This window comes from Lacerta agilis, chromosome 6 (genome assembly GCF_009819535.1).
Source record: "Lacerta agilis isolate rLacAgi1 chromosome 6, rLacAgi1.pri, whole genome shotgun sequence".
NCBI lineage: Eukaryota > Metazoa > Chordata > Lepidosauria > Squamata > Lacertidae > Lacerta > Lacerta agilis.
The window spans coordinates 16,916,967-16,943,385 of NC_046317.1; the positions used below are offsets into that span (position 1 = coordinate 16,916,967).

General features: G+C 40.9%; 1 protein-coding gene across 6 annotated transcripts in view; it reads left to right on the top strand.

Moving 5' to 3' along the window:
• The first annotated feature begins 2,311 nt into the window (after positions 1-2,311).
• Positions 2,312-26,419, top strand: part of VAV3 (vav guanine nucleotide exchange factor 3) — a 154,945-nt gene continuing 130,837 nt past the window's right edge. For 4 of the 6 annotated variants that reach the window (XR_004426799.1, XR_004426800.1, XM_033151475.1 and 1 more), the window contains exon 1: positions 2,312-2,560. Coding sequence is in view for 4 of the 6 variants with exons in the window: in XM_033151475.1 (XP_033007366.1) it covers positions 2,357-2,560 (204 nt within the window). In the remaining 2 variants the exon portion in view is untranslated. The remainder of the gene's footprint in view (positions 2,561-26,419) is intronic. The other 2 variants (XM_033151477.1, XM_033151478.1) reach the window with 2 other exon arrangements.

The window sequence follows — 26,419 nt, forward strand, 5'->3', positions numbered from 1 at the left end:
CATGCCAAGGCTTGTACTGCAGGTATGCTACTCCAAGCACAGTTAGTATTAAAGTCTCACTGAGCATAGAGAGACTTATTTCTGAATAAGTATGCATAGGATGGGACTCTAATTATACCTTAAAATCTGAATCCTTAAGCTATGTATAAATGTTGCAAATACAATAATTAGGTAAGGTACTACCTTTTCCTAACAGTGCCCTTGTTCTGTTTTGTTTTGGTAGAAATTAAGTAGTGAAGGCTTTCCTTTCCTTAATCTTCATACTGCAAAAACATGCCCTATTGGCATGCAGGACTCCTGCCAGAAAAAAGGCAGGAACGGAACAGATGAGATTTTGAACTATGAATCCTGATACATTCATGATGTTGATTCTGTCGCCTTGGGCTAGTCTATTTCTCTCAGCTTAACCTACCTAACAGGATTATTGTTAGGACAAGATGGGGGTGAGAGAACCATATACTGTATACAATGGGGCACGTTATAACTTTACAGTGGAATTTTCTGAATGTCTACTCAGCAGTAAGCTCCACTGAGTTCAATGGGAGTTACTCCTAGGCATTATTTGAGCTCCATGGATAAAAATGTAATAAAATAAATAAACGGCGGGAATTATTAGGTAACCACAGAAGCTTCCTACTGCTTGTAAACAAACAATTATTTTTGTCTTGACTGTTTAAAGATTGTTGCCCATAAAAGCAAGTATCAATTTTATGTCAGGAACATGTTATTTACTTTCCCCTATTTTGTGTCTCAGCAGGCAAATAAAAATATCGCTTAAAATCCCCTGCAAAATAAAATGCTATATACTTATTTCAGTCACTCAGATCTTGGGTGCTCACATGTTCAATTTAAGGTTGCCTACTGGATATTTATATTTATATGCAGTTTACTGTAATTATTCTAACTCAATTTTCTTTGTGAGCTGCCCAGAGAATGTATATTATAGGATAGCCTGTAAATAGTATAAACAAACTCCATGATCATTCTTGTGAAAAGTGTGGAAGTGTACAGTAATTATATGAAAAGAAATTTGATGTACATGTGTGAACCACCAGCCCTTCTGGTCATTAGCTTCTAGGCTGCTTTTTAAGCACAGTTGCCTTTCAAAGCAGTTTACAACCATGTACAAGTTTATAAAATCCAACTGTAACACCAGTTAAAACATCCAATTCCATCCTAGATTTATACAAGCCACTAAACCAACAACACAACCCATTTAAAGCTGAAGAACAATATCCAATAGCCTTGGGTAGCCTCCAAGGATCATGATAAAAAAATGGCTCTTTAAGATCAGATTAAAATTATCGCTTGGAATCAAATGGCATCATTGGGGACTAGCACTGAAAAGGCCCTGTTCAGTTAGCCCAGCAGCCTAACTGCTTTTACAGGTGAGCGCCCCCTCCAAAGTTGTGGTCAGACTGATATAGGTATAGGCAGAGCTTGCCGACCTGGTAACTCTGCAGATGATTTCGATCACACCTCACACTATTCTTGCCCATTGCCAAGAATAATTGGCCGTGCTTGCAGGGTGCCGGGTTGGTTACCTTAGATTGCAGTTTAGTGCAGAGGTGGCGAACCAGTGGCCTGTGTTTCCCAAACTTGGGTCGCCATTTTTTTGGACTACAACTCCCATCATCCCCAGCTAACAAAACCAGTGGTCAGGGATGATGGGAATTGTAGTCCAAAAAAATGGTGACCCAAGTTTGGGAAAGGCTGCTTCAGCTGACGGTGAGCTCCGATTCCCATCAGCCCTACCCAGCACGACTAACGGCCAAGGATGATGGGAATTGTAGTCCAATAGCGTCAGGAGAGCCGCACAAGTTCCCCTTTCTTTGTTTGGGGGGCTTTAAAGGTCATAACCCGCCCTTTGAAACGCGCCTGGAAACGTCCTGTCAGCCAGTGCAGTACCGGCGCGAGACCCGGCATCACCCCCCCCCCCCCCGCTTTCCAGCTTTCCCTCCGCCGTTGGCTTTCTGCCCCTTACAACCCTCGCTGCGCCTGGCGCGTGAGGTAGAGCGCGTCCGGTCGCCTCAGAGGGCAGGCGGCGTCGCAACCTGAAAGCGCGCGGGTTGGGTGGGCGCACGCGCGCTGCCTTTTTCCTCTTTTCTTCCTCAGGCGCCGCCGGACTCTGTGTCGTTGCGCCGCGAGGGGGACCCGCACGCGCACCAGCCTCCCCGGCTGCCTTTCCGTGCGCCGCTCCTCTCAGTGCGTGCGAGGCGAGGGGCAGAGCAGGAGAGGCGCTGCGGCAGCAGGAGAGGCGAGGAGGGCGCGCGGCTTCGGCTGCCTTTGGAGTTCTCGGCGTCGGGCAAAAGCGGTCTCTTCTCTCTTCCCAGGACTGAGGCGGCGGCGAGCGCGCATGGAGCCTTGGAAGCAATGCGCCCACTGGCTCATCCAGTGCCGGGTGCTGCCGGTCAACCACCGGGTGACCTGGGACACGGCGCAGGTGTTCGACCTGGCCCAGACCCTCCGCGATGGAGTCTTGCTTTGCCAGCTGCTCAACAACCTGCGCCCTCACGCCATCAATCTCAAGGAGATCAACCTCAGACCTCAGATGTCCCAGGTAAAAAAAAAAAAAAAGAGGGAGAAGTGTGGAATGTGCGACGCCGGGCTCTTCCGGGTTTCTGCCTGCGTTATTGTGCCTCCGAGTCCCTCTTCCCCTTCCCCACCCTTCCCCATCCCGCGTTATTAATCGCCTGGTTAATGCCTTTGTTCCAATGCAGGGGTCCTTCCAGGGTGTCAGTTTTGTTTGTATTTTGCTTTCACTTTGTTAGCCAGCAGCTCTCAGCAGGGGATGTTTGAATTTGGCAGAGTTGCAAGATGCTCTTTTTGCGGGCTGCAGATTATATATATAGATATATATATATGAGAGAGACAGAGAGACAGACAACAAGCAGAATGTTGTACATGTACTCAGAAGTAAATCTGTGACATGAAGAAACAAAGATAGAGACCCTGTATAGAGTTCCAGGTAGCATTTTGGAAATAAAAACAACAGTTGTAGTTCCATGATCTGGGGAGATAAAGGAAGTGATGACAACAACAGCAATTCAACAATTCAACAATTCAAACCCCAGAATTGAATGCTTCGTGCTGGCCACTGCATATTTTTGGGGGATACTTTTAAAATTTGAACTCAGTGGGGGATGGGGCGAAAGGATACTGGGCTCCATTAAAATGCTCAACTTAGTATTTTTAATATTACTTTGCCGTCTAGTGTGTGTATCCATCTATCTTTTAAATTGTGGCTGTTCTGCTGTTTCTGCCTGGATTCACTTGGGTTAACAGGGAAAAAAAGAGAAACTAAAGAGGAACTGTGTCATGTAAAATGAAGCATCTAGGAAGTTGACTGCCTCCATTACCGTTATCTGTAATTACAATAGACAGGGGAAAGGATAAAATGACAGCCCCAGAGCAAAAAGAAGCTGCTGCTGTTGCTGCCCTCTGAAGGTTTTGTGGGAGGGTTTAAAAGTATTTATCCACTTGTCCCTTAGTATAATGCACATCACAGGGAAACTCAGAACAATGCCAGAATGCCTATTATGAAGGATCTGATCTCCAGAGACAAAAAAAAAACACAAAGTGGGAGCCAGAGCTGTAACTCAGAGTTGCACTCTGGCACCTTGAATGATGTATATTGGCCTTGGCCTTTTGGATGGGATGAGCTGTAGTTGTGAATGTGGTTTGGAATGGTTTAACCTACAAATATAATGGGCACAATGTCACTGTGGTTAAGCCCCATTGATTTTAAGGGGGCATACTCACTAAACCTTTAAAGCACTCCTCCCAAAAGGATCCTAGGAACTTTAGTTAAAGGGTGCTGGGAATAGTGAGGGGGAAACTGCAGTTTCCAGGATTCTTTGGGTGGGCGTGCTTTGAATGTTTGGTGGATACACAGCTAAAAGTGCTTCACTTTGGTTGCGTGGTGCTGTCTGATTTCTGAAGAAAGAGAAGTGATCCTCTCAAAACATTTCTCTGAGTTAAACTTCTTATATTTGAGGAAGGGAGAGGGAGAGAGAATTTTTAGGTTGGTTGTTTATTATGATATCTTAAAAATGAATAAACTGCAGGGTTGGCAGTCTTTGGCTTGTTTTGCCGACTTCATTCCTGTGCCAGCTAAATTTTCTGGCTATAGTTCTTTTGTCATGTTTGGGAGTAAGCCCAAATTTACCTCATAGGTAAATATATAGAGAGAGTTGACTTTAACTGTCATTGAAACCTATGAGACAAGGTGGTGATACAACTGTCTTAAGGCAGTGCACACTTACTTGGGAGTAAACTCCACTGAACATTATGGGACTTACTACCAAGTAAGCACACAGAGGATTGCACTGTCTGCTCCATTTCTTTCAATGGTGTGTACACCATGAACCTAAATATGTTTACTCAGGAGTAAGGCTCCTTTGTTTAGTGGTATTTATCTCTTATGTAAGTGTGCAGTCCTATCTATGACTGGCTTTAGCTGAACTGGCATCTGACCTGCTGTCATCCCAGAACTGTTTATTTCTTGTTTTGTATTTACTCATACCTAAGACTAGGGACACGGGTGGTGCTGTGTGTTAAACCACAGAGCCTAGGGCTTGCTGATCAGAAGGTCGGCGGTTCGAATCCCAGCGACAGAGTGAGCTCCCATTGCTCGGTCCCTGCTCCTGCCAACATAGCAGTTTGAAAGCACGAAGTGCAAGTAGATAAATAGGTACCGCTCCGGCGGGAAGGTAAACGGCGTTTCCGTGCGCTGCTCTGGTTCGCCAGAAGTGGCTTGTTCATGCTGGCCACATGACCCGGAAGCTGTACGCCAACTCCCTCAGCCAGTAAAGCGAGATGAGTGCCGCAACCCCAGAGTTGTCTGCGACTGGACCTAACGGTCAGGGTTCCTTTTACCTTTAAGACTAGGGTAGCCAGATGAAAAAGGGGATGAGGCTCTTTCACCTTTAATTGTTATTTAGAAGAGGGAATTTCAGCAGATGTAGCATAGTTTGTAATGCAAGGCTGGACTTCCCATTTATAAACAGGTATTAAAGTTTCAATGGCCCTGTCCTATTTTTCATTTGGCTACCGTATCCAAGACTATCAATTTATTGCATAGACGATCATCATCTGAAAACTTGACCTTGTTGAAATCCACAGCACAACTTAATAATAATACTTAATGTTTATTTAGCACTTTTGAATACCTTGAGTGGTTTACCCGTTACCATCTCATTAATTCTCAGAAGTGTCCTGTAAAATAGGTCAGTAATTAGTATTATTTTTGGAGTCCTATTTCTGAGGTGAGTGGGGGGAGCCTAGGAGAGTGACTTGTTTAAGATCACCAGGTGAGTTTGAATGGGATGTGATTGGAACTTGAGTCCCCTTGCTCAATCTCTTAGCCACTTCACTAGGTCCGCATGTATAAACCATTTAATGCCATACCGTACATTCGCTGTTCATTGTTGCAGCCTTGCAGTGAAATACCAGGAAACATTTGAGCATGCTTATGCATTGCGTTTAATTCAATATTATGGGCAAACCCTGATGTTAGGAATGCTCACAGTAAGTGTGCATGAGATTACAGCCTTGTGTTTTTAAGTGTGCCGTGAATTGCACTCCATGTATATATTTTTAAGCCTCTAATTTTCTCACTTGCATGATTTGGCTTGAGTGTCCTGGAAATGCAATGTTAATCTTGGCTATGACCCAGCTCCCTGTGTGTGTGGGAGCTTCCAATTCTTGTCTGAGATAGGAAAATGCTCCATGCACACACAAACACAGGTGCTTTCCCCATCATGCTTTGTATGCATCCTTTCCATAGCAGAGACAGGGAAGTCTCATTAGAGAAAGGCTGCTGGGTGGTGGTCATTGGTTTTTAAATGCCCTTTGTCATTTTGAAGACTCAAGTGCTTTTTGTGAGTGGGACTTAACCAAAAACAGTCTCTTTTGGTAAGGCTTCTGAGAAGCAAAATGTGGCAGCAGGATGGGTGATTTTGTCTGACTTTCTGTAGAGTCCAACTAAGTTTATTCTTGGTATGAGCTTTCGTGTGCATGCACACTACTTCTGTAGAGGCTTAACCTCAACAATATGAGAAAGCTGCAACATAGCATAATTCTCATGAGTGGTAATTTATACACCCATAGATCTTGGTGAGTCCTAGTTACTGTATGAACGTATTCAGAATATGCATGTTTATGAACGCCAAAACATGATGTTTTGTTGATTATTATAGAGTGGAAATAATTCCTAGGGTTGCCAGCTCCTGATTTGGAGGTAGGGCCTGTTGTTTTAGTAGCTTCCTGGGCACCTGAGGTAGCCAGTATGGTGCCTCCCAGATTTTTTTTGGACTACAGCTCCCATCAGCCCCAGCCAGCATGGCCAATGGTCAGGGCTGATGGGAGTTGTATTTCAGTATCATCAGGGTAGCACCACATTGCCTGCCCCTGGGCTACAGCTGCCTCAGTTCACCTATTTAATGAAAAGGATTCCTTCCCACTAGACAAATTGGGAGCCATCCCCCAGGATAAAAGCATACAATTAGACAGAGTGGTTTCTTGGAGGTTGCTATTGTGTTACCTTCTTCTTCGCTCCTACAGATTTTCCTTAACATGACTTTCTGGGATGCATATTTTGAGCGCTGGTCCCCAAACCTGATAATCAGGCATGTAGTAGTAGTAAAAATAATCATGTTTACCAGGGGCATCCAGTTATGCATACATACAGTAAATAATATTGTTGGCAGTGTTTAATGATGCCATATCTGAATGGAATACAATCCCCTTTGTATTGCAGTTATGCATTTAGCCCAGGTTGAAAAACCTGCCATCTTTTGGGGATAATTGAGGAAAATTATCCCAGAAGTTAGACTACTTAAATCTCAGCACATAAGCTTGCATTCATTCCCTTGAGGATTTAAGTAGCCTAACTATATATACAGGGTTATGCTTTTCTTTAAAGTTTACAACAATATATTTCAGAGGTTGAGTCAAGCTTCCCATTTGATGGGGGGGGGAAGCATTTACATCAGCAGTATCAGAGAATAAGCGTGTCATGTTCACCAAACTTAGCTCGTGCATGACACTTGCAGTATTTGTGGAAACAAGATGCAAACAGTGTCTGTTATATGCAACAAAGGAAGCTGTGTCACATGTGGCTTTTGGAAATAAGATGCAGCTTATCTGTAGCCCTGGACTCCTGCATCTTTAATAGTTGTGTAGAAGGAGGGACTTTCAGCAGTCATGGTTTCTCCTGCTACACCTGCTGAAATTCTCTCTTCTATTAAAGGTGAATGTGTACCCTGTCATCTTTTTCACCTGACTACCCTATCTACTGATCAAAATGATATTTTCAGTGTGGCCTTGGTGCTAAGGAGGTCTGCCCTTGTAACTCCATCTGTGTTGGTTCATTTGAAGACGTTCAGCTGTGAAGATGTATCTCAAAAGGAGCCATGTTTCAGTAGTGCACTTGGTTGACATAAAGCACTGGGTCACATACAGTTTATTTGGAAGCAAGCCCCACTGTATTCAGCAGGGCTTCTTCATTTCCCTGAGAGTAAACTCTATTCAGCTCTCCTGGATTTATGCCTGAGTTAGACGTGTCTTGCAGTACACTGTTCATCTAACTTTCCTCTCTAAACAGCAGAATGCCTAAGTTCTTAAAAGGCAAAATACTTTCGCTTGCGTTTGCAAAACTTGTGAAACACACTTTAGGGAGGCTCCTATGCAAGTAGAATTCATCTGTGGGATTTGTTCCTTATCCCTGTAGGCAATGAATTTATCCGCTAATGCTTATGATAGGGTTGCTAATTGCTGCTATTTTCTTGGACTCCAATTATGGATCCTGTTCCTTGTGATTTTTCTATTACTATGATCCATAACATATTGCATAGTAATCTCCCATTAATACCATTTAAGTGGCTTAAGATCACAGCCTGGAGTTGCTAGGTCTTGTTGTGCATGCTTTCCTCCCCTTTCATTTTTAAAGTGCTGTGCTGAGTTTTCAGTGAACAGTGAACTGTAATATCTGAACTCTTTTAGACAGCCTATTGAAATACTGTGTTCAAGTGCTGTGATTTGCTTGCCTTAGTGGAAATGCAGAATTTAAAGATCCTCTTTGGATGATGAACTGGAGTGGCTTCCATACAGTAAGTAATGTTCCTGTCTTTTCTTCATCATCTGCTAATTAAAATTAGCTGTCTGGGCTAATAAAATTGATTTTAGCCATCATCAGTAAAACACAGTAGTGGTTTGGATAGATTTAGAAAGCAAAGCACACACTGGCATATTTTTTGCCCAAAGGCTGTTATCTCATAAGACCTGCAATGATTGTTCTTATTTATGTATTCTTCGGAATTTATAAGATGCTCTATATTAAAAAAATACTGAAGCAGTGTACAAATATAGAATATAAATTATAGTATATAAAATAATATTATGACTGTGAAGAATTAAATGGACAAGTTCACGAATACCGAGGGGTGTGTGGGAGAAGGAGAAATATTTCCAACAAGCAGAATGTTGTACAGTACATGTACTCAGAAGTAAATCTTACTGAGTTCAATATTACTTGAACGTCCTGGAAAGTAAGTTACTTAAGACTGCATGTTTGCAATCCTGTACATTCACTTGGGAATGAGTCTCATTGAATTGTGGGATTTACTTCTGAGTAGACATGGATAGGATTGAGCTCATAATGTTCTAAATTGGGTTGCTAATATTTGCTATTGCATGTTTCTTGATCAGCCAATCATTTCCAGTCTAAATGGAACAATTTATTTCAGTAGAGTGGAAGACAGTTAACTTCCTGTGCATGAATTCTGCATTTCACAGAATTTTTTGCTCCATGTTTCCTCAGGTCAGATTGTGACTTTGCTAAGCACAAAAAATTTATTTTGGGCCTCAATGACTTATGTGGAAAGATTAGTTTCCAAAAGAAGAATTGCTTGCTTGTAGGAACCTCAAGACTCAAATAAAGGCATGTTCCAATGTGTCTAAGGTTGATAAGAGATTTATATGGTTGCAGATAACTTGGGCGCATTTCCAGTGGAGAAAACCTTGGAGAACTGTTTATTTATTTCCCTAGTATTTTATGGTGTGGTGGCATCATTTAATTTCGGTCTAGCTTGACAATATTGCTTCTTATACAGACTATATACTGAACTTTTGTATTCATAGCAATGAGCTCTAGCGCTGTAGTGTAGCCGAGTTTTGTGTAAATGAGTTGCCCCATTTCTTGCATTGGGCTTAACTCAGATTCTTGCAGGAATCTGAGCTATAACATGTACGGTGAGAATATGCTAAAATCACCACAAGCTTAACAAACAAAAAATGATACATAATAACCTCAATTGCTTGGACTATTGTCCACAACTAAGAAGATACATTGTATTGGCAGCAGTGTTATTGTAATGAATCAGGGAGGGAAGTGTTTTCTGGGATACCACTTTCACAGAAGTGTTCCCGTCCCCTAAAATAACTATTCCATTAGACAGAATGAATTTCTTGCCATACCCATGTCTGTCAGTCCTGTGGTCACCAATGAGCAGTTGTACTTAGACCAGGTAACCAGATGAGTGGTAATTTTGCTTGCTTTTAGACCAAACCATCTGCTATAAAAACATGAATTAAAATAGGCTTACAGTATATTGTTTTAGAACTCTTGGGACAGCTGCTTTGTAATCTGGTTTTGAAACACTTTCTTCAAAGAGGTCTGTTAGACCATCAGATTTCTAAACAGGAAGGCTAAGATTGCTGTGCAGCCTGTGTGAAAACACAGATGTTTGTTTTAAATATATTTAAAAGTAAACTTTGGATTAACTGGGTGGCTTTATTAAATAGTTGTTTAATTTTGAAGAGTGGGGGTGGCTTAGTTTAAGGATGTATGCATTATCTGAACTTGGCTTCCATAGTGCCTCTTGAGGGTTTTGTTTTGTTTTTCCTGGAGGATTAAAGCAAACAGAGGCTTTTAAAAACAAAAATACTGATAGACAAGAAGTTTTGACTTCTGAAATCCCTGTGCATAGAAATGAATTGGGGAAAATAGTAATGGAGAAATACCCAGTCTAAACAAACATTTATTTGGGTCCATTTACACATTCAGCAGTAAGTATAGAATGTTAAACATAGATAAATGTTATTTCTGGCTGCGACTAAAAAATTGCTTGTTTGAATGCTCCTCTCAAAAAAGAATTCTATGTTTGTAGGAAAACTAGCATGTTGAGAGAAGGATTCAGATTAGCCTTTTCCCAGCTTGCTGTCCCCACCTTCCCAAGTAGTCTTTTCATCTTTGCCCCCACATCCTCCATATATGTGTGTGTGTGTGTGTATAAATGTATATATAAAAACTTTGGAAAGGGCAACTGGTGGCAGAAGGAGTGTTTGCCTGGAGTAGTGTTGTCCCTTGACTTTCGATGACCTTCCAAATTGAGATCCCCCTCATTTTGCGGAAGTTGAGGGGAACAAGGAAGGTGGGGTGCATACCTTCCAACATTTCTCTGATGAAAATAGGGATGTCCTATATAATAATAATAATAATAATAATAATAATAATAATGGTATATTATTTACATCTCGTCCATCTGACTGGATTGCCCCAACCCCACTGGGCGGCTTCCAACATATATAAAAACATAGTAAACATAGAAAGTCTTCAGATGTCTTCTAGAGGTTGTTTAGTTACTTATCTTTTTGGCTGGGGGGTGTGTCATGTAACTCCATACCCTCCAACATTTCTCTGATGAAAATAGGGGCGTCCTAAGGAAATGCAGGACATTCTGGGATCAAATCAGAAACTGGGACTGCTTTTGTAAATCTGGGACTGTTACTGGAAAATAGGGGCACTTGGAGGGTCTAGGGGTGTGAACCAGTTTTAATTTGGCCCAGCTTTAAGGGGCCAAACATAAAATGGGGGTTGATCCATTTGAACATTCCCCCCCCCCCGGTGCCACCCCTTCAGTTCCTTTTATCATTTCCTGTATGGATTGGTGTGGGTGGTCTGTGAACATAGGCCTGGACAATGTGGATGTTAATCCATGGATCTGGGAGATTGTGTGCATTCGATTTATGGGCCTACACACACACACACACACACACACACATGCAAACATTGGCTTACTATCTGTGGATGCTAGACAAGGAGGCATGATCATTGTTTTCTACCACATGTAGCCTAATAGGGGAGAAATTCAATTCATTTTACCTTTCAAGTTAGATTCAAACTTTCCAAAACAATACAGGAACTGAAACACAGCCATGCTTCTCCAGCCAAACAGTGCTTACAAAAGTGCATATATCTGGTAAAAGTGTGCATAAAAAAGAATATCAATATATTTGTAAAAATGATGTACAAAAATGCATTACATTCAGAAAACTTGCAAAATTGTGTACATTAGTCAAAACTGCATACAAAAAGTGTTTATTGAGAGTAATTAAAGCAAAAGTGCTCAATAATTTTCATGGGGATTAAAAAAAATATCTGCAAGTTGCATATTTGTGGAGAGCTGAATTTAAGGTAATATCTAATCGCTCTCTTGACACCTTTCAGTGTTATAGCCCTTTTAAAATGTTAAAGGCTTTCCCCTCTCATACAACTCATCAAGTTTCTGACTCCACAACATTATGACAGAACTTAAATACAATATTTTGACTTCCCCTCCCAACCTTTTGACAAATTTAGCCAATCAGAAGGTGAGTAGACACTTAGTTAAGTTTGTTTCTCCTTAATTGGCAAGTTCATAGGATGACCTTCCTGTGCAAACCTTCCAGAACAAAACATCCCCTTGTACTTTAATCTTTCTGTCAACTGCTGACTCCCTAAGCAAGAGAAATGTTAAAGCAAACAGGAACCATTTAACAAGCAAAACCCCAAAACAAAATAGCCGAAAGTCCTATTCCTTCACAGTAGGATTTAACACAAAAGGAAATTTGTTGTCGTTTAGTCGTGTCTGACTCTTCGTGACCCCATGGAAATAGAGGAAAGGAAAAAAGCAGAGAAAAGGAAGGGTGGAGGAGATAGAAGTCAGGATGAAGATATGAATGCAAAGGCTGCATAGCTTACCACATTTACCAGTCTCAAAAACTTTATCACTTGTTCTAGGTGCAAAAGAAAATGCCAGTCTAGGTATGTAGCCAAGTGCAGGCTGATCAGGTGTCCAAATATACATCTGAAAGCTGTTGTTTATAATAGGCAGTGTGTTCAAATATGGAAAGTACAGCGCAGTTTTTATTCAGTTGTATGATAACATAAAGAAGGCTGATCGCCGAAGAATTGATGCTTTTGAATTATGGTGCTGGAGTAGACTCTTGAGAGTCCCATGGACTGCAAGAAGATCAAACCTATCCATTCTTAAAGAAATCAGCCCTGAGTGCTCACTAGAAGGACAGATCCTGAAGTTGAGGCTCCAGTACTTTGGCCACCTCATGAGAAGAGAAGACTCCCTAGAAAAGACCCTGATGTTGGGAAAGATGGAGGGCACAAGGAGAAGAGGATGGCAGAGGATGAGATGGTTGGACAGTGTTCTCGAAGCTACTAACATGAGTTTGGCCAAACTGCGAGAGGCAGTGAAGGATAGGCGTGCCTGGCGTGCTCTGGTCCATGGGGTCACGAAGAGTCGGACACGACTGAACGACTGAACAACACAACATGATAACTGGTGGATATTTCTCCTTCCAGCATTGGAGTATTAGTTGCTTTGCTGTCTTAAGTAGCACTAAATTGTGTTGTCCATCCCATAGCTCCTACAACACTGGAAATCTCATTGAATCTTTAGCAGGTCTTTAGGATGCCTCTAATACTAAATAACCTTGGACTAGAATGAGACTGCTACATGACATGGCCAGATGATCTGTAATTGATTTATGTCATCTGTGCTGCAATGCCATTAGTTTAAAGATGCTAACTCTCTCTCTCTCTCTCTCTCTATATATATATATATATATAAAATTGGAGATGGGTACAGTAAGATTGAAAGAACAACTTGTGTTGGATCTACTGTAATTTTGAATAAATAAATAAAAACTAATAGCGCTGAGGCTAGGACAGACCTCTACTGATATTTATGTTTTCAAATTGGATGGGGAACCACATGTTGCGATTTCTGCATTGCAGGGGGTTGAACTAGATGACCCTTGGAGTCCCTTCCAACTCCACAATTCTATGATTCTATGTATAGGGTACCCCAGTGCCCTGTTGCATTTGCCCCTAACAGCCTATGTATGTAACATTGTACATTTGAGTATGGTTTTTTGAAATTTAACTGTGTCCTTCCTGGCATGTTTGATAACCACCAGCTCCTCCAAGACCTTCATTCATAAAAAGGGCATTTCAGTTGTAAATGTTGTCAATTGGCAATCTTAGGCAGTTGATACTTACCTTGCAACCTCTTGAAAGAAACACATCATCCACACTGAAAGTGAAAATTTCACAGTGGGTCCACCTCTTCAAGATAAATGGTTTTCTTGAGAGTTTCAAATTGGGATCGCAACATATGGTGAATTTAGCGTGAGTGCAAACACCATATCTAAATTGTTGGACTACAATCTATTCTACGACGTTTCTCTAGTTACAGCAAAAGATTATAGTGCCATCTTTCTTTCACAATTTTTTCCTGTTGTATCAGAAATACAATATGGCTTGCAGGTTTTACCATAAGGGTCCTTCAAGATTTGAATCTTGGCATTAGAAAAATAGGCTCCAGAAGTTTCAGTTTTATTTTTTATATTAACTGTCTTTTTATTAGTCCAAAAGACATAAGAATGGGGTAATTTTTGAATTTGAAATTCTTTGATGAAGAGCTGGGGAACATTATAAAGAACAGCAGATACATTTTCTTTGTATAAGTACACAGAGACCTTTTGAATTTGTGTAGTTTGTAACTGTGAATAATGGACATCTGCTTTAATAACGCATCTAAAACTACTTCTGTAAGTAGCCCCACTGAGACCCAATTATTTTTCTATGCCTGTAGAATAATGTTTGACACCACTAAAGTCAAACTGCTCATAAACCACGTGGGGGAAAGTGATCTGAAAGCTCTTAACCCGGTTCTCTTTCTCTCTCGGCTTATATACGAAAGAACAGCAAGGGGACTTTTACTATGTTTCTTCAGAGAAACCTTTTCGGCGTCACTAACAATATTTCAATTGCGCCAAGGAGGTAGAGGGCAGAAGTTCATCTGATGATGTCCTGAGATCTGCCTTCTATTTTGAGGCTATCCAAGAAGAAAGGGAGACTGTTGCACGTGATCATAATTTTTTATGCTTTTACTTGAAGTATTGTGATGCTATTTACTAGATTTACAGCCCAGCATGGCAGTATTTAGGAAGTTGTTGTGATAAAAGTGGAAGCTGCTGTTTGAATCACTGTGGCAAAAATCATGAGCCTTGGTTTGGACAACATGCTAAGCCAAACTATGGCTTAGCCCAGTGTGGTGCAGCAGCAAAATGACAAGCAAAGAGCAAAGTCTCTTCTCCTAGAGCCTGCACGTTCATTTGAAGCTATGGTTTTGCTTAGTATGAGATGTGGACCAGTCCACTGTGTCTCTTTTGAAGGAGAAAGACATTGAAGCATATGTAAGCAGAAGAAATATTTGAAAGGAGCCGCAGTAGCGGCAGAATGTGGTGTTGGGAGCAAATACACATATGTGTATGTGTGGAGAAAGCAAAGTGAAGAATGAAGTTTGCCCAAGAAGAGATATGGAAGTGCAAAAACCAAACCCATGAATTTAGGAAGACGAACGCCCCCCCCCCGCAATTCTGGAGTTTTTTTAACTTCAAGCAAATATGAGTTGAGGTGGCTGGACCTTGGCTATCATATGGCCCCTTGTAATAAGGCGAGGCTAATTACATGTTGGTGACTAAGGCTCATTGCCAGGACAGTAGCATTTGCTGCACTCTCTGTTTTGTAAGAGTACAGTGTTACTAGCAGGAAAGTAAAAGATACTGGATTTTTACCTCTGACCTCATTCAGTTTCAAAGTTTTATTGAAACCAGAAGGGAAAGATTTATTGGGGCATGTTTATAGGAAAAGTAGTGGACGCAGGGTATAGTTATAAGAGTCGAGGAAGGCCTGTAAGGAGGGAATGCATAATCCTTTCCCTGTTTTCTCTCTCAAAATAGTGTCTTTTCTCTCTGGAGGTGAAAGAATTAGGGGGCATCAAAAAAAGGATTAAGATGGCTCTCCCTACTGACACACTGGGCCCTAATCCATTTCACAGTTCCTAATTACAATTGTTTCTTGTTTTGGAAAGTGGGAGGATCTGCATGGTATTACATGAAACATGTTTTATCGGGAGTAAGGTCTAAAATTTATGGAGGTGATAAACCTGTGTATGGGTTGCGCTACTTACTGTGGCAGATGAGGTTCATCTGATTAAATGCTTCTTCATAAAAAAATTATCTTTCTATACAGAAAACATGGAGGAAGCAGGCAAGTATTGAATTCTGCTCTCTGACATTTACTTTTATGTGTGGAGGGGTATTGTTATTGCTGTTGTATGCAGCAGCATTCTGCCCCTACAATATGATGTGGTACAGTCAAGTTATAGATTTGCCACCGCAGTCAGAATTTGCTTGAAGTACTGCAATATCGAATGCGACAACTATAGAGATACAAGGGGACTTGGTTTCCAGTGGCTCACATTCAGTTCTGTGGAACGAATTGGCATGTTGCAGTCTGCTCTGGCACTGCAGCTTGACTTACTGAATTGTATGTTCATGGGGAGGAAGGGCCGTTCGGAAATGGAACTGCTAACAAACAATGGGTTGTGCTTGAAGTATCTCTCTTCTCCATTGTTGCTCCATCCTTGTTTGTTCCTCCCAAGTTCTTCTGTTGTTGTTGATGGAAAAAAAAACAGTGTCATGAGTCTACTTGCTTCCATTCTTAGTAATAATATTTTGATGAGGTAGCTGCATCTTCAATTTCTGTTCCTCTTGTCCAGTCTGTATTATGATGCTATCTTTGCTGTTTTTTCAGAGTTGTGGGCTATTTTTGTATTTGATTTCTGTTGGAAGCCGCCCAGAGTGGCTGGGGAAATCCAGCCAGATGGGCGGGGTACAAATAATAAATATTATTATTATTATTATTATTATTATTATTATTATTATTGTTCTAAGTAAAGATACCAAATTGGTATTAAAACATTTTATGTATTACATTCAAGAGGTACAATAGGTTTGTCTGGGACATTAGTCCAAGGTCAGCCAATAAGCTGTGTGTCTGAGTGGGGATCTGAACCTAGGCCTCCCTATTGTCTTGTATTTTAATACCTTTATGTAACCTTCCTTTCCAAATAAAATGCCCAAGGCAGCTTAACAATAACATCTATGCTAGAATATGACATTAGATGTTCATCTAAGTGATTTTCTCATGAGACATTTCCATGCATCTGTGAGATTCATATAGATCTTCCATTGTGGAAATTCTCTGGTGGGTTACGAAGCCCGATCTACATTGAAAACAGTTGCCAACAGCCCAAGCATTTAAAGAGATGCATCCCCTTTGCAGGTCCTGGTCCCTACATTCTGCTCATTATGCCATACAGGATCTAGCATGTATCCCATACAGGGGTTGTATATATGCAGTAGGTGGAAAGGAAAGATTGCCAACAACTCTGCCACATATGTGGGAAAGTAGGTTGGTCTAATTCTCAGGAAGCACTCAAGAGCACTTGCTTTTTCATTCTTCATCACAGATAGTATTTCCCCAGACCTGGTGGCAAGTGAGTGTGTAGCCAGGTCACAATACCATTACTTTAGGGGTATTTCAAATTATGTCCTGTGCAAACGTGGGTGGCAAGCATATATGTAGTAGTCCTAGATTCCATTTGCTTGCTACATATGTGTTAAAAATTTTGCTTGGAAAATGTATGATAAGTGCTTTGATCATTCTAAAGTGCTATGTGAATACTAAAAGATGTCATTATTACATTTTACCTGTTTTGCAAGATCAAAGCAAACAAGCAATCTATTGATTCTCTTTTAAAAATATGTATCTTATAATTACTGCCTTATGTTCTGTATTGCGTTTTAAAGCCCTTTACATCACCTTGGTTTCCTTTGGTCGGAGAGTGTAATTTATTGATACTCGAAACAGATGTGATAGCTTCCTTGTCTAAACCACTACAGTGTAATTTTGAGAATACACTGGGTATAGAACATGTGTTTTCACAGCAATGCTTTATCATCTGAGTCAGAGATGCAAATGCCAGGTTGTCAAATGACAGCAAAGGGATAGGGAGCAAGCCTCACTTGGTCCCCTTCACACATTCAAATGGGAGCTTCTGTTGGAAAGATGCATGGTGAGATGAACTCTGCTAAGTGAGTTAAAGGAGCAAACTTAGTGAGGAATTCCCCTAGGACTCTGTTTTGTTTAAAATAATGTAGAAGGTCAAGGCACTGGATCTACCATGTCAGCCTTGAGAACTGAACCACCATTGGGTTCTTACCTGGAGACTTTAAAACTAGATATGCGTCTGAATGGAAGGAACTACCTTTTCAGCTTTGAGAGGAAGAAGTTGTGGTGGACGGGTCATTTAAAAAACCAATCATGCCTCTGTGGACATGATTTTGTGGGCTAGGGCTTTACCTTACCTTTCACTGCCCCAAGTGGTGGTCTGTCACTCAAAAGAGTATCAGATATCTTAAAAGTGTGGAAATCTGGAAAAAAAGTCATCACACGGTAACTATCTCACCTTAAAACATTTTTTTTTGGGGGGGGGAAGCTTACTCCATATGTTGCAGGGGCATGAAAGCTGCCACTTCCCTGTAAAGTCTGCCAGGTAATGATTGCTGGGAAAATATATACAGGTGATATTCCCAGACTGGGAGACCATTTAAAGGCTCAGGAACGCTTTGCAGGTGTTATGGATTGAGTAGCTACTGCACCTTTTAACAATATTCTAATTTTCTGAGATTGTGAATTTGGGGTTTTCATCAGCTGTACGCCACAGTCATCACAATTATGACAAATAAAGGCTTGACATCTCTCGCTTTGCATGTCACGAGTCTATCTCATATGTTAGTTTCACCTTTTAAGTTGAATTCCTGAAATAAATGAACTTTTCCACGATATTCTAATTTTTTGAGTATCACTTGTATTTTGTTGTTTTCCTGTCATTAGATTCATTCTGTTGTACTGTCTGCCATGTGGGCTGGGTGAATGAAATGTTATTGTTCAATACCAGCATTGCTCTCTGTGAATGCACTGGTGTTGCTGTGGGAAGGAACCGATTGTTAGTCTTCCTCACTTATTCCCCCCCCCCCATTATGTGAGCAGCAACCACAATGTTCCAAGAATATATGAAAAGAAAACGGCCATACAGCTGTGCTGTCAGATGTATGAAAATGAAGTGTATAATCCTTTTCAAGTGTTGCTCGGTTTACAGCGGAGTCCTATAGCTTCCTATCGTACAGCAGGCCTTGAGAAATTGATTAGCTGAGATCAAAGCCATGACTGACTGGAATGCTGATTTGCAATTTAAAGCAGTCTTGAGGTGATGAGAGAGGATCATGTATGTTAAAGCAGATTAGTGGTGTTGGAAACAGTAGGGTTGCTGGTAACATTATATGTGTAGGCCCATATGTTGCAAACGGGAGCATGCTACCACTAGTTTTGGATTCATGAATCCCTTGTGGATCCAGTAAATTTATGCGTGATGCGTTCCCTGCTCCAGGAACCTTCCTTTCTCTTGACTGCTACATGTTTTATGGCCACTCTGTTGCATAGGCTTTGTTTCTTCTGAATAATGAGATGGATGACGCAAGGAGAGATATTGTGGTACAGAACTGTCCTTTAATATGCTTGCTTATTCATTTAATAAAATTTATATACAACACCTCAAAGCAATTTTATGGAAACAGATCAATGGTTCTCCTTGAGAGTTGTCAGTCCGCAAACCAAAAATGTAGCTCGGTAAGCGTTTTAAAAGAACTGTGTTTCTGGAGGGAAAGAGTAGAATCTCAGATTTGCACCAGGCTGCTAGATATCCCCGCCCCAACAAAATGTTCTTGGGAGGGGTGCTATTGGTTTGTTCTTGCTCTTGTTTATATTGCGATTTTTGTGTTCTCATTTTGTCTTTTTATGTTGTGAGCCGCTCTGTGATCTTTGGATGAAGGGTGGGATACAAATTTAATAAATAATAATAATAATAATAATAATGCTGTTGTTGACACCTGTCTGTCTTGAGAGACAAATGAGTGCATATCTGGAGGTGAAGCCAAGCTGCTGTGTTAGCAGCACTGAAGTGACTCCCCCAGGGTGGAAGCCTGGGCAGTGTGTATTCCATTTTTCTTTGTTTTAATAGTATTTCATGTTATTCAATATTAAATGCATACAACATAATAAAGAGCCTCAAATTGAACTCCCCTGTCTTCAGTGAAATCATAGACATCCAGCCAAATTAGAAATTATATTTAGTTTTCTTCTAATAGATACTGATCTGTTCTGGGTCTTTGTTAATTAGAATAGTAGCAAAGTGTGCTTGGGAGATAAAAGCTGCTTTTCAGAGAGGATTCTCATTTGCTTGGAAATTATTGCAGAGCAGAGAGTATCTGCAAAAACCCTTTCTCCTCTATTAGCATGATAGTGCAGCTTCTGATACATCATAAAACAAAATATGTTGCAATAGATGGCAGATTCCAAAATGGAGTCCATTCCTATATAATAGTAAAGGTAACAAGATAGAGATCCCCCCCATTGTATATTTGTTTTAAATGACTGTAATCAAATGGGACAAAAGCAGAGTTGGCTCTAGGGAAATAATTTATTTTGTTATCCAGAATCCATTTCTCCCATAACTGAGAAATCGCCATCCTCCTGCTCTAACATTATCTCCAAGATCAAGGTACATGGGACTGGGAAATAAAAGTGACTTTTCTCATCACATCCCACCTAATACAGTTACTGTGCTAGCTCCATTTGAAGACGAACTTATGCCCAAGTTACATTGAAGTGAATGGAGGACACGTTGCAATAGAGTGTATTAGAAACTGTTATTTAGTGTTATTTAGTGTAGTAAAGTCAGCTGGTCACTTTCAGGTGGAATGGTGTACTCTTTTTATTAAGACTGCAGGCTGTGCTGGACAAAACTGTGTTAACAATTTGAATGGTTGTGGCAATTGACTTTCTGCCGTCTGGCTCTGAATATTGAGTGACGCAAAAATTGCATATTTGGTCCCATTTGCAGTTCAGTTTCACATGGGGGGGGGGGGAAGAGTTTGAAGGAAATTCAAATCTGGTTCCTCAGCTGAAGCACCTCAGACATTCTGACCCATAAGCTAACATTGGAGGTCGTGATAAGTTGCTGTGGGATGCCTGCAGCTGATTATTGGCTACAGGAGCTGTGGACATAGGGAAATAAAAGATGTGGGGAGGAGTACATTCATCACCAACCTCTCAGCAAATTGAAAGGATTCCCCACCCCATTTTGCAGCTCCTTTGGGCCAGTCCTTAAGCAGGAGGCAAGGGTGCAGTATATCTGGCTCCCATCAAGACCCTTTCTGGGAAGATCATGATTATAAAGGAGCATTGACCCATTGATTTACAGCCTGCATTAATGTCTCCAAGTCTAGAACTGCATTCCTTTCGAAAAGGACATTATTTTTATCTGGCTGAATCATCCGCCACCCTTTTTTCTAATGTTTTGTTTTGCTGTCATCTTGAAAGAGAGCCAAATGCTTTGAAAGCAACGTTCACTTTTTTTTTTTTTACTTCCTGCAGTTTGTGCCTCTGAATTAGAGAATCTGAAATCCCCGAACACACTGTGACTTGTGTCAGTTTTGTGAAGTTTTTAGTTTGCAGAATACAGATGTTCTTAAGTTTTGCGTTGCTTTTGTACCTCCTTCAAATCACCCCAATTAATGTAATTTTCCTACCCCATGTTACATTTCTAACACTTTTTTTTTAAAGGAAAAAATGATTGCTCAGATCCAAATGCCTCATTATCTTTTTCTCCTCCGGTGCTGCTATTTTCTCCCTCACATTGCCCCCACTTACCTGTGTTTCCAACAGGCCCAGTAATCCAATCTCCAACACTTTCCGCGATCTCAGTTAAGTGAGTGTTTTTACTGGTTGTCTTGTCCACACTTACATTTGTGAGCTATGATGGCATGAAATAATAAAATTGGCTCCCTTCCAGTTTACAAAATCTTTGCCTTGTTTGCACTCTAACACAGACAAGTGGCTATTTACCAGCCTGTTTTAATGGTGAATTCATGTGCTTATATTTGAAGTAGCTTGGATAACTTAAGCTTCCATTGCATACTGGCTATAGAAGCACTATGGCTGCTCAGGTGTTAAGTGCTGTATCTGTGACTACTAAATAAAACAGTAATAAAAATCCTGGTGGCAAGATCTACCTGTTGGTCTATATGTGACCATTTGAATCCCTCAATGAAGGTAATGCAGTATACACATGAAGAACCCTATGCACATGATTAGTTGGTAGAGCACGAGACTCTTAATCTCAGGGTTGTGGGTTCAAGCCCCACGTTAGGCAAAAGATTCCTGCATTGCAGGGAGTTGGACTAGATGACCCACACGATCCCTTTCAACCCTACAATTCTATGATTCAGAACTTGCTAGTGGTATGTATAAGGGCTCCATTCAAACATTCAAATGAACATGTGTAGAGTAGGGGTAGAGTTTGCTGCAACCCATCTGTGCATTTATTATCCACTGAACATGGCTATGAATACCCTTTATGTTAGTGCAGAATTACTACTGAATTGCTAACTACCTGTGATTCTACCTTTGCTTCCCCTTATCAGTTATTTAGTCTATGGTTACCAGATTTTTTCCAATGAATCGGGTGACTTTTTTTTTTTTTAAGCTGAGTAGCAACAGGGAGTCAGTAGTGGGGATGGTGAGGCAAAAGACCCTGGGCCCAAGCACACATGCATATTGTATAAAGGTGCAAAGCCCTTCTTTCGTACCCTGTGAAACATAAATGCGCAGAGGTTTTTTTTTTAAAAAAACTGGACAATGGCTGCCCTCCTGCGGCTCCCAAGCCTCCCCTGATCTGCCAAACCAAAGGGGGAAGGGGGCAGGAGATCGGGGGAGGCTCGGGAGCCATGAGTTTTAAAAAAAACTCTGTGCATTTATGTTTCACAGGGTGCGAAAGAAGGGCTTTGTACCTTGCCCAGCAGAGAAACACAAAACTTTGCTGATTCAACGCAAATTCTGCTCCATGGAAAGTTGAACTCACATGCATTATATAAATGGATCAAAATTGCATAGTCACTTGTTTTGCATACATTTTGTCTTGCTAGGGTAGCTAACATTAGTACGTTGTCTGTTTTCACTTTTAGCCATATTTAAATAAAATGTTCTGTTCTTTTTTATTGTTGTTCCTTTCTCTCTCTGTATGAACAATAAAAAATGGGTTGTAAATAATAGAAAGAAAGAAAGAAAGAAAGAAGGCCATACCACCAACTGCTAGGAATATTTGTTTAGCCAGCTCTTTGGCTTTTGACACTTCCACTGATTTCACCCATATATTTTCAAGCTAGAAGATGTAGAAACATTTTATACATAAACAGCTTTTCAGAATTTCTCTCCTTTATGCAGTACAGAGGAGTCCACCCCCTCACCTTTAAAAAAGAAAAAAGAAAACAGATGTTAGCTGAGCACCACCAACTCAGCCAAACATATTTTCTCTGAAAAAGCAGTGGATCAAAAAGTATCTTCGTGAGTGGAGGTGGAGGAGGAGGTGGAGGTGTGTCTCTCTATCTGTGTGTAGGTGACTGGAAGAGGAAAGGGCTAAGCAACTTACCCCACATCCTCTAGTGACATTTAATAGCTTTAGAAGTTACATTCAGATAAAAAGGGAGGGAGAGAGAACGCCAGCAAAACATACATGTGGCCATGACTACTGTACTGCGTGATTCGGCCCTGAGATTCTCAGGAGGGTGAATCCTGCCATATTATTTGTTTTGCTGAAGAATTGCAACTCTCTCTTCCTCTCCTGACTCCCATCCTCTGGCAACACATGACAGTAGAGTCATACTTCTTTTGGTCCACTTCAGCACTTGGTTTGCAGGCTTGAAAGTATGCAGTGCAAGACTTCCTCAGCAGAGCTGAACCATAAAGACAGCTTCTCTTGGCAAATGATGCCTCTCCTGAACACCTCTCTTTGTGTGTCCTGTATTTATAATGTGAATACTGGATGCATGTATTTTTACTTGCTATAATGTACACTGAACTTTGAAAATGGCTCTCTTTGGCTTCCGTACAGCAATAACAACATTTTGCAAGTGACACTGTCAAGTCTAAAATTATGAAAATGCTGTGATGCAGGGAGCATCTATATCCATCTCTACCCCACCCGCAGTATCTACTTGGATTACCTGTTTCTTTCTCTGTTTTGTTGCTTATTCAGTCTATATATCTGTGGTGCTTTTAGGGCAATCATGGACCTGGTTTTTGCTTATCCCTTTTCCTTATTTCCAACTGTAACGAAGTCTGTAGGTGGCGGTTGACAATGTTTTAATCACGAACAGCAACAATACGCCTTTGAAAACAGAAGCTCTTTCATCTATATAAAGCAAGGGTATTATGGAAAGCTTTATGCATATAAAATGTTCTTTTGTGTTTTGCTTGTGCTGCAGGCGGATTATCCTTTTTGGTTTCCAACTTTTGACTTGCTGAATTTATACTTCAGCACTACCAAGGATGTCACAGATTTAGCAAACACACCACTGTTTACTTCCCCTCCCCCCAAATGAATCTCTGTGGAGTGTATGGTGACATTGCTCTGGTTTTGTTTTTGTTTTTAAAAAGCTTTTGGGTAAACATGGGTGGTGACATATATATTTATACATTTTCTAAACTGTCTTTCTAACAAGGACTCAAGGTGACTTACAATATGCTAAAATTATGAGGATATTTTTAATGCACTTTTGCCACATTCGTATTGTCTTCCTGGATTAAAATGGCTCTAATGTATTTTTTAAAGTCACCATGGAACTTCCCATTTATTTCCAGATCAATAAGATTGATGAGGCTTAAATTAATTCTAGGAGACAAGACTCTGCTTGCTTGAGTCTCCTAGTTTCCCCAAATGACAGGAAATTAGTGGTTCTTTAATAACCCCACTTTTACAAGGTCAGTGCCATGTGGATCACACCACAGCTCTGTGCACAGTTACTCAGAGTAAGCCCCACATAATTAAAATTTGAATTATGGTGCTGGAGGAGACTCTTGAGAGTCCCGTGGACTGCAAGAAGATCAAACCTATCCATTCTCAAAGAAATCAGCCCTGAGTACTCACTAGAAGGACAGATCCTGAAGTTGAGGCTCCAGTACTTTGGCCACCTCATGAGAAGAGAAGAATCCCTAGAAAAGACCCTGATGTTGGGAAAGATGGAGGGCACAAGGAGAAGGGGACGACAGAGGTTGAGATGGTTGGACAGTGTTCTTGAAGCTACTAACATGAGTTTGGCCAAACTGCGAGAGACAGTGCAGGATAGGCGTGCCTGGCGTACTCTGGTCCATGGGGTCACGAAGAGTCGGACACGACTGAACGACTGAACAACAACAAATTAAAATTGTAAAACCGGGCTGCATAAATTCTTACAGACATTGGTTTGGCAAATGTATATTGAAATTGGCTACTTGCTAAAAATGTCACCAAATTGGTGTCACTTTGGGGTTAATGTGACATCTCTCTGGAGGTAGAAATGAAATCCGTTTGTAGTCAAGAGATGAACCAAGACTTGGAGAACTAGAATATCAAGCAAGTAGTCAGAACAAACCAGAGCCCTTCCTGTTGAGGACAAGCAATAGCTAGCATGAGTGGCTCATTACTGCCCAAGGAGATGCTCCAACTGTAGCCCTACTAATTCATCACATGGGATATCTGTGTACAGAGCAATTTGGTTCCCAGTTCCAGCCCTGGCAGCTTGAGACAATCCCAAATTCTAAACTTACCTGAACTCACTTGATATCCTCAGGCAAGCCACTCTCTTCCAGCCTTCTTTCTGTATCAGGGGGATAATAAATATATCCCTTACAGGGTTGCTAAGGATTACAGGATGATGTATGTGGAATGCTTTGAGGGTTCTTAAAATGCTAAATAAATGCTGGCATGCATGCACCAATATCATGATTGCAACTGTACCATTTTCCTCTTCCAACATTTTTGGGTTAAGTACAGAGTACACAAATCGGCTCAGTAGAAAATAGTAAAACACCTTTAAGTTGGAAGGAACTAGATGCTGTTTGCTGAGCAAATCTCTCATAAAGGAGTAAAAAATAAAATAAAATATCTATTGAGCTGAGCTTTGGGTGAAAATACCATGGCAGTATTTTCATTTGATGCCTCTTAACTTCTCTGTGAAATGCTGGGAAGACTTATCAATAATGTATAGGCTTTGTTTTTGTTTTCTGGTTGGAGGTAGAAGAAAGCAATATAGTGAACACTGAAATTACTGCAAGGAGTCCTGTGAAAGTTGTTCTGCTATTAGGCCTTCTGCACACCTGTTCCCAGCATGCAACAGCCATATCAGTGTGGAAAACAGCTATTTTGCAAGGCAGGGGAACCCTTTGAATATGGAACCATAGAGCTGTCGGTGTTGCCTTTATAATTTGGTGCAGCCAGGGAATTAAATTCTAGCCCAAGTGGGTGGTTGTGCACAGTCAGTTGGACATCAGGTCATGTACTGCTAGTCCCTGTTCCTAATTCAGAAAGCAAAAAATGTTTAGATTCCAGCAAGGCAAGGTCACTCAAGAGTAGAGGATGGAATTACCGGGTAGCTCAAGCCCAGCAGAGGGTTAAAGTCTGAAAGGCAAACAAGTAAGGTGGGCAGCACCTTGGATAGCTCCAAGTGAAGCTAAGGATGGAAGTCCAGCAAGGCAGACCTGGATGTCATTCCAACAAGCAGAAATATAAGACTAAATATACTTATAGGACTTTAGTTTCCTTTGACTGGCTGGTGTCTGATGAGTGGTGCACCACTGGTAAAGGAGCCCAGCCTATTTTAGGAGCTGTTGACTTCTGGTGGGAAGCTGAGGATCTGTTATGGCATCCAAGCTATAATAATCTGAAGTAATGTGACTTCTTCAGCTCAGAGTGTTACTGGCATTGTGGGCTTCTCTAGTGCTGGAACTTCTGAGGAGGCAGAGATGTTGAAAGTCTGGTTCAAAGGGACATTATCCTTCTAGTTTGAGATGTACCATGAACCCAAGGTTTCTTTGCCTGAGGATGGGGAGTTGGAGCTGTGGGTCATAACACTATGATTCCATGTAAACCTGACATAGGCTCAAGAGTAAAACCTTTCCACAAAGAGAGACGTACACTAGCTACTCATTGCTAGAAGGCATAGGCCATATCTGATACATTAATACAAGGGATGAGATCACAACATTTCTTACCAGTTCTGGTTTTTTTTTATTTTTAAAAAAGGTTTGTTGTACTTAAGAACACTAAGTATTTCAAAGAACTAGCCCATGTTCTAATCT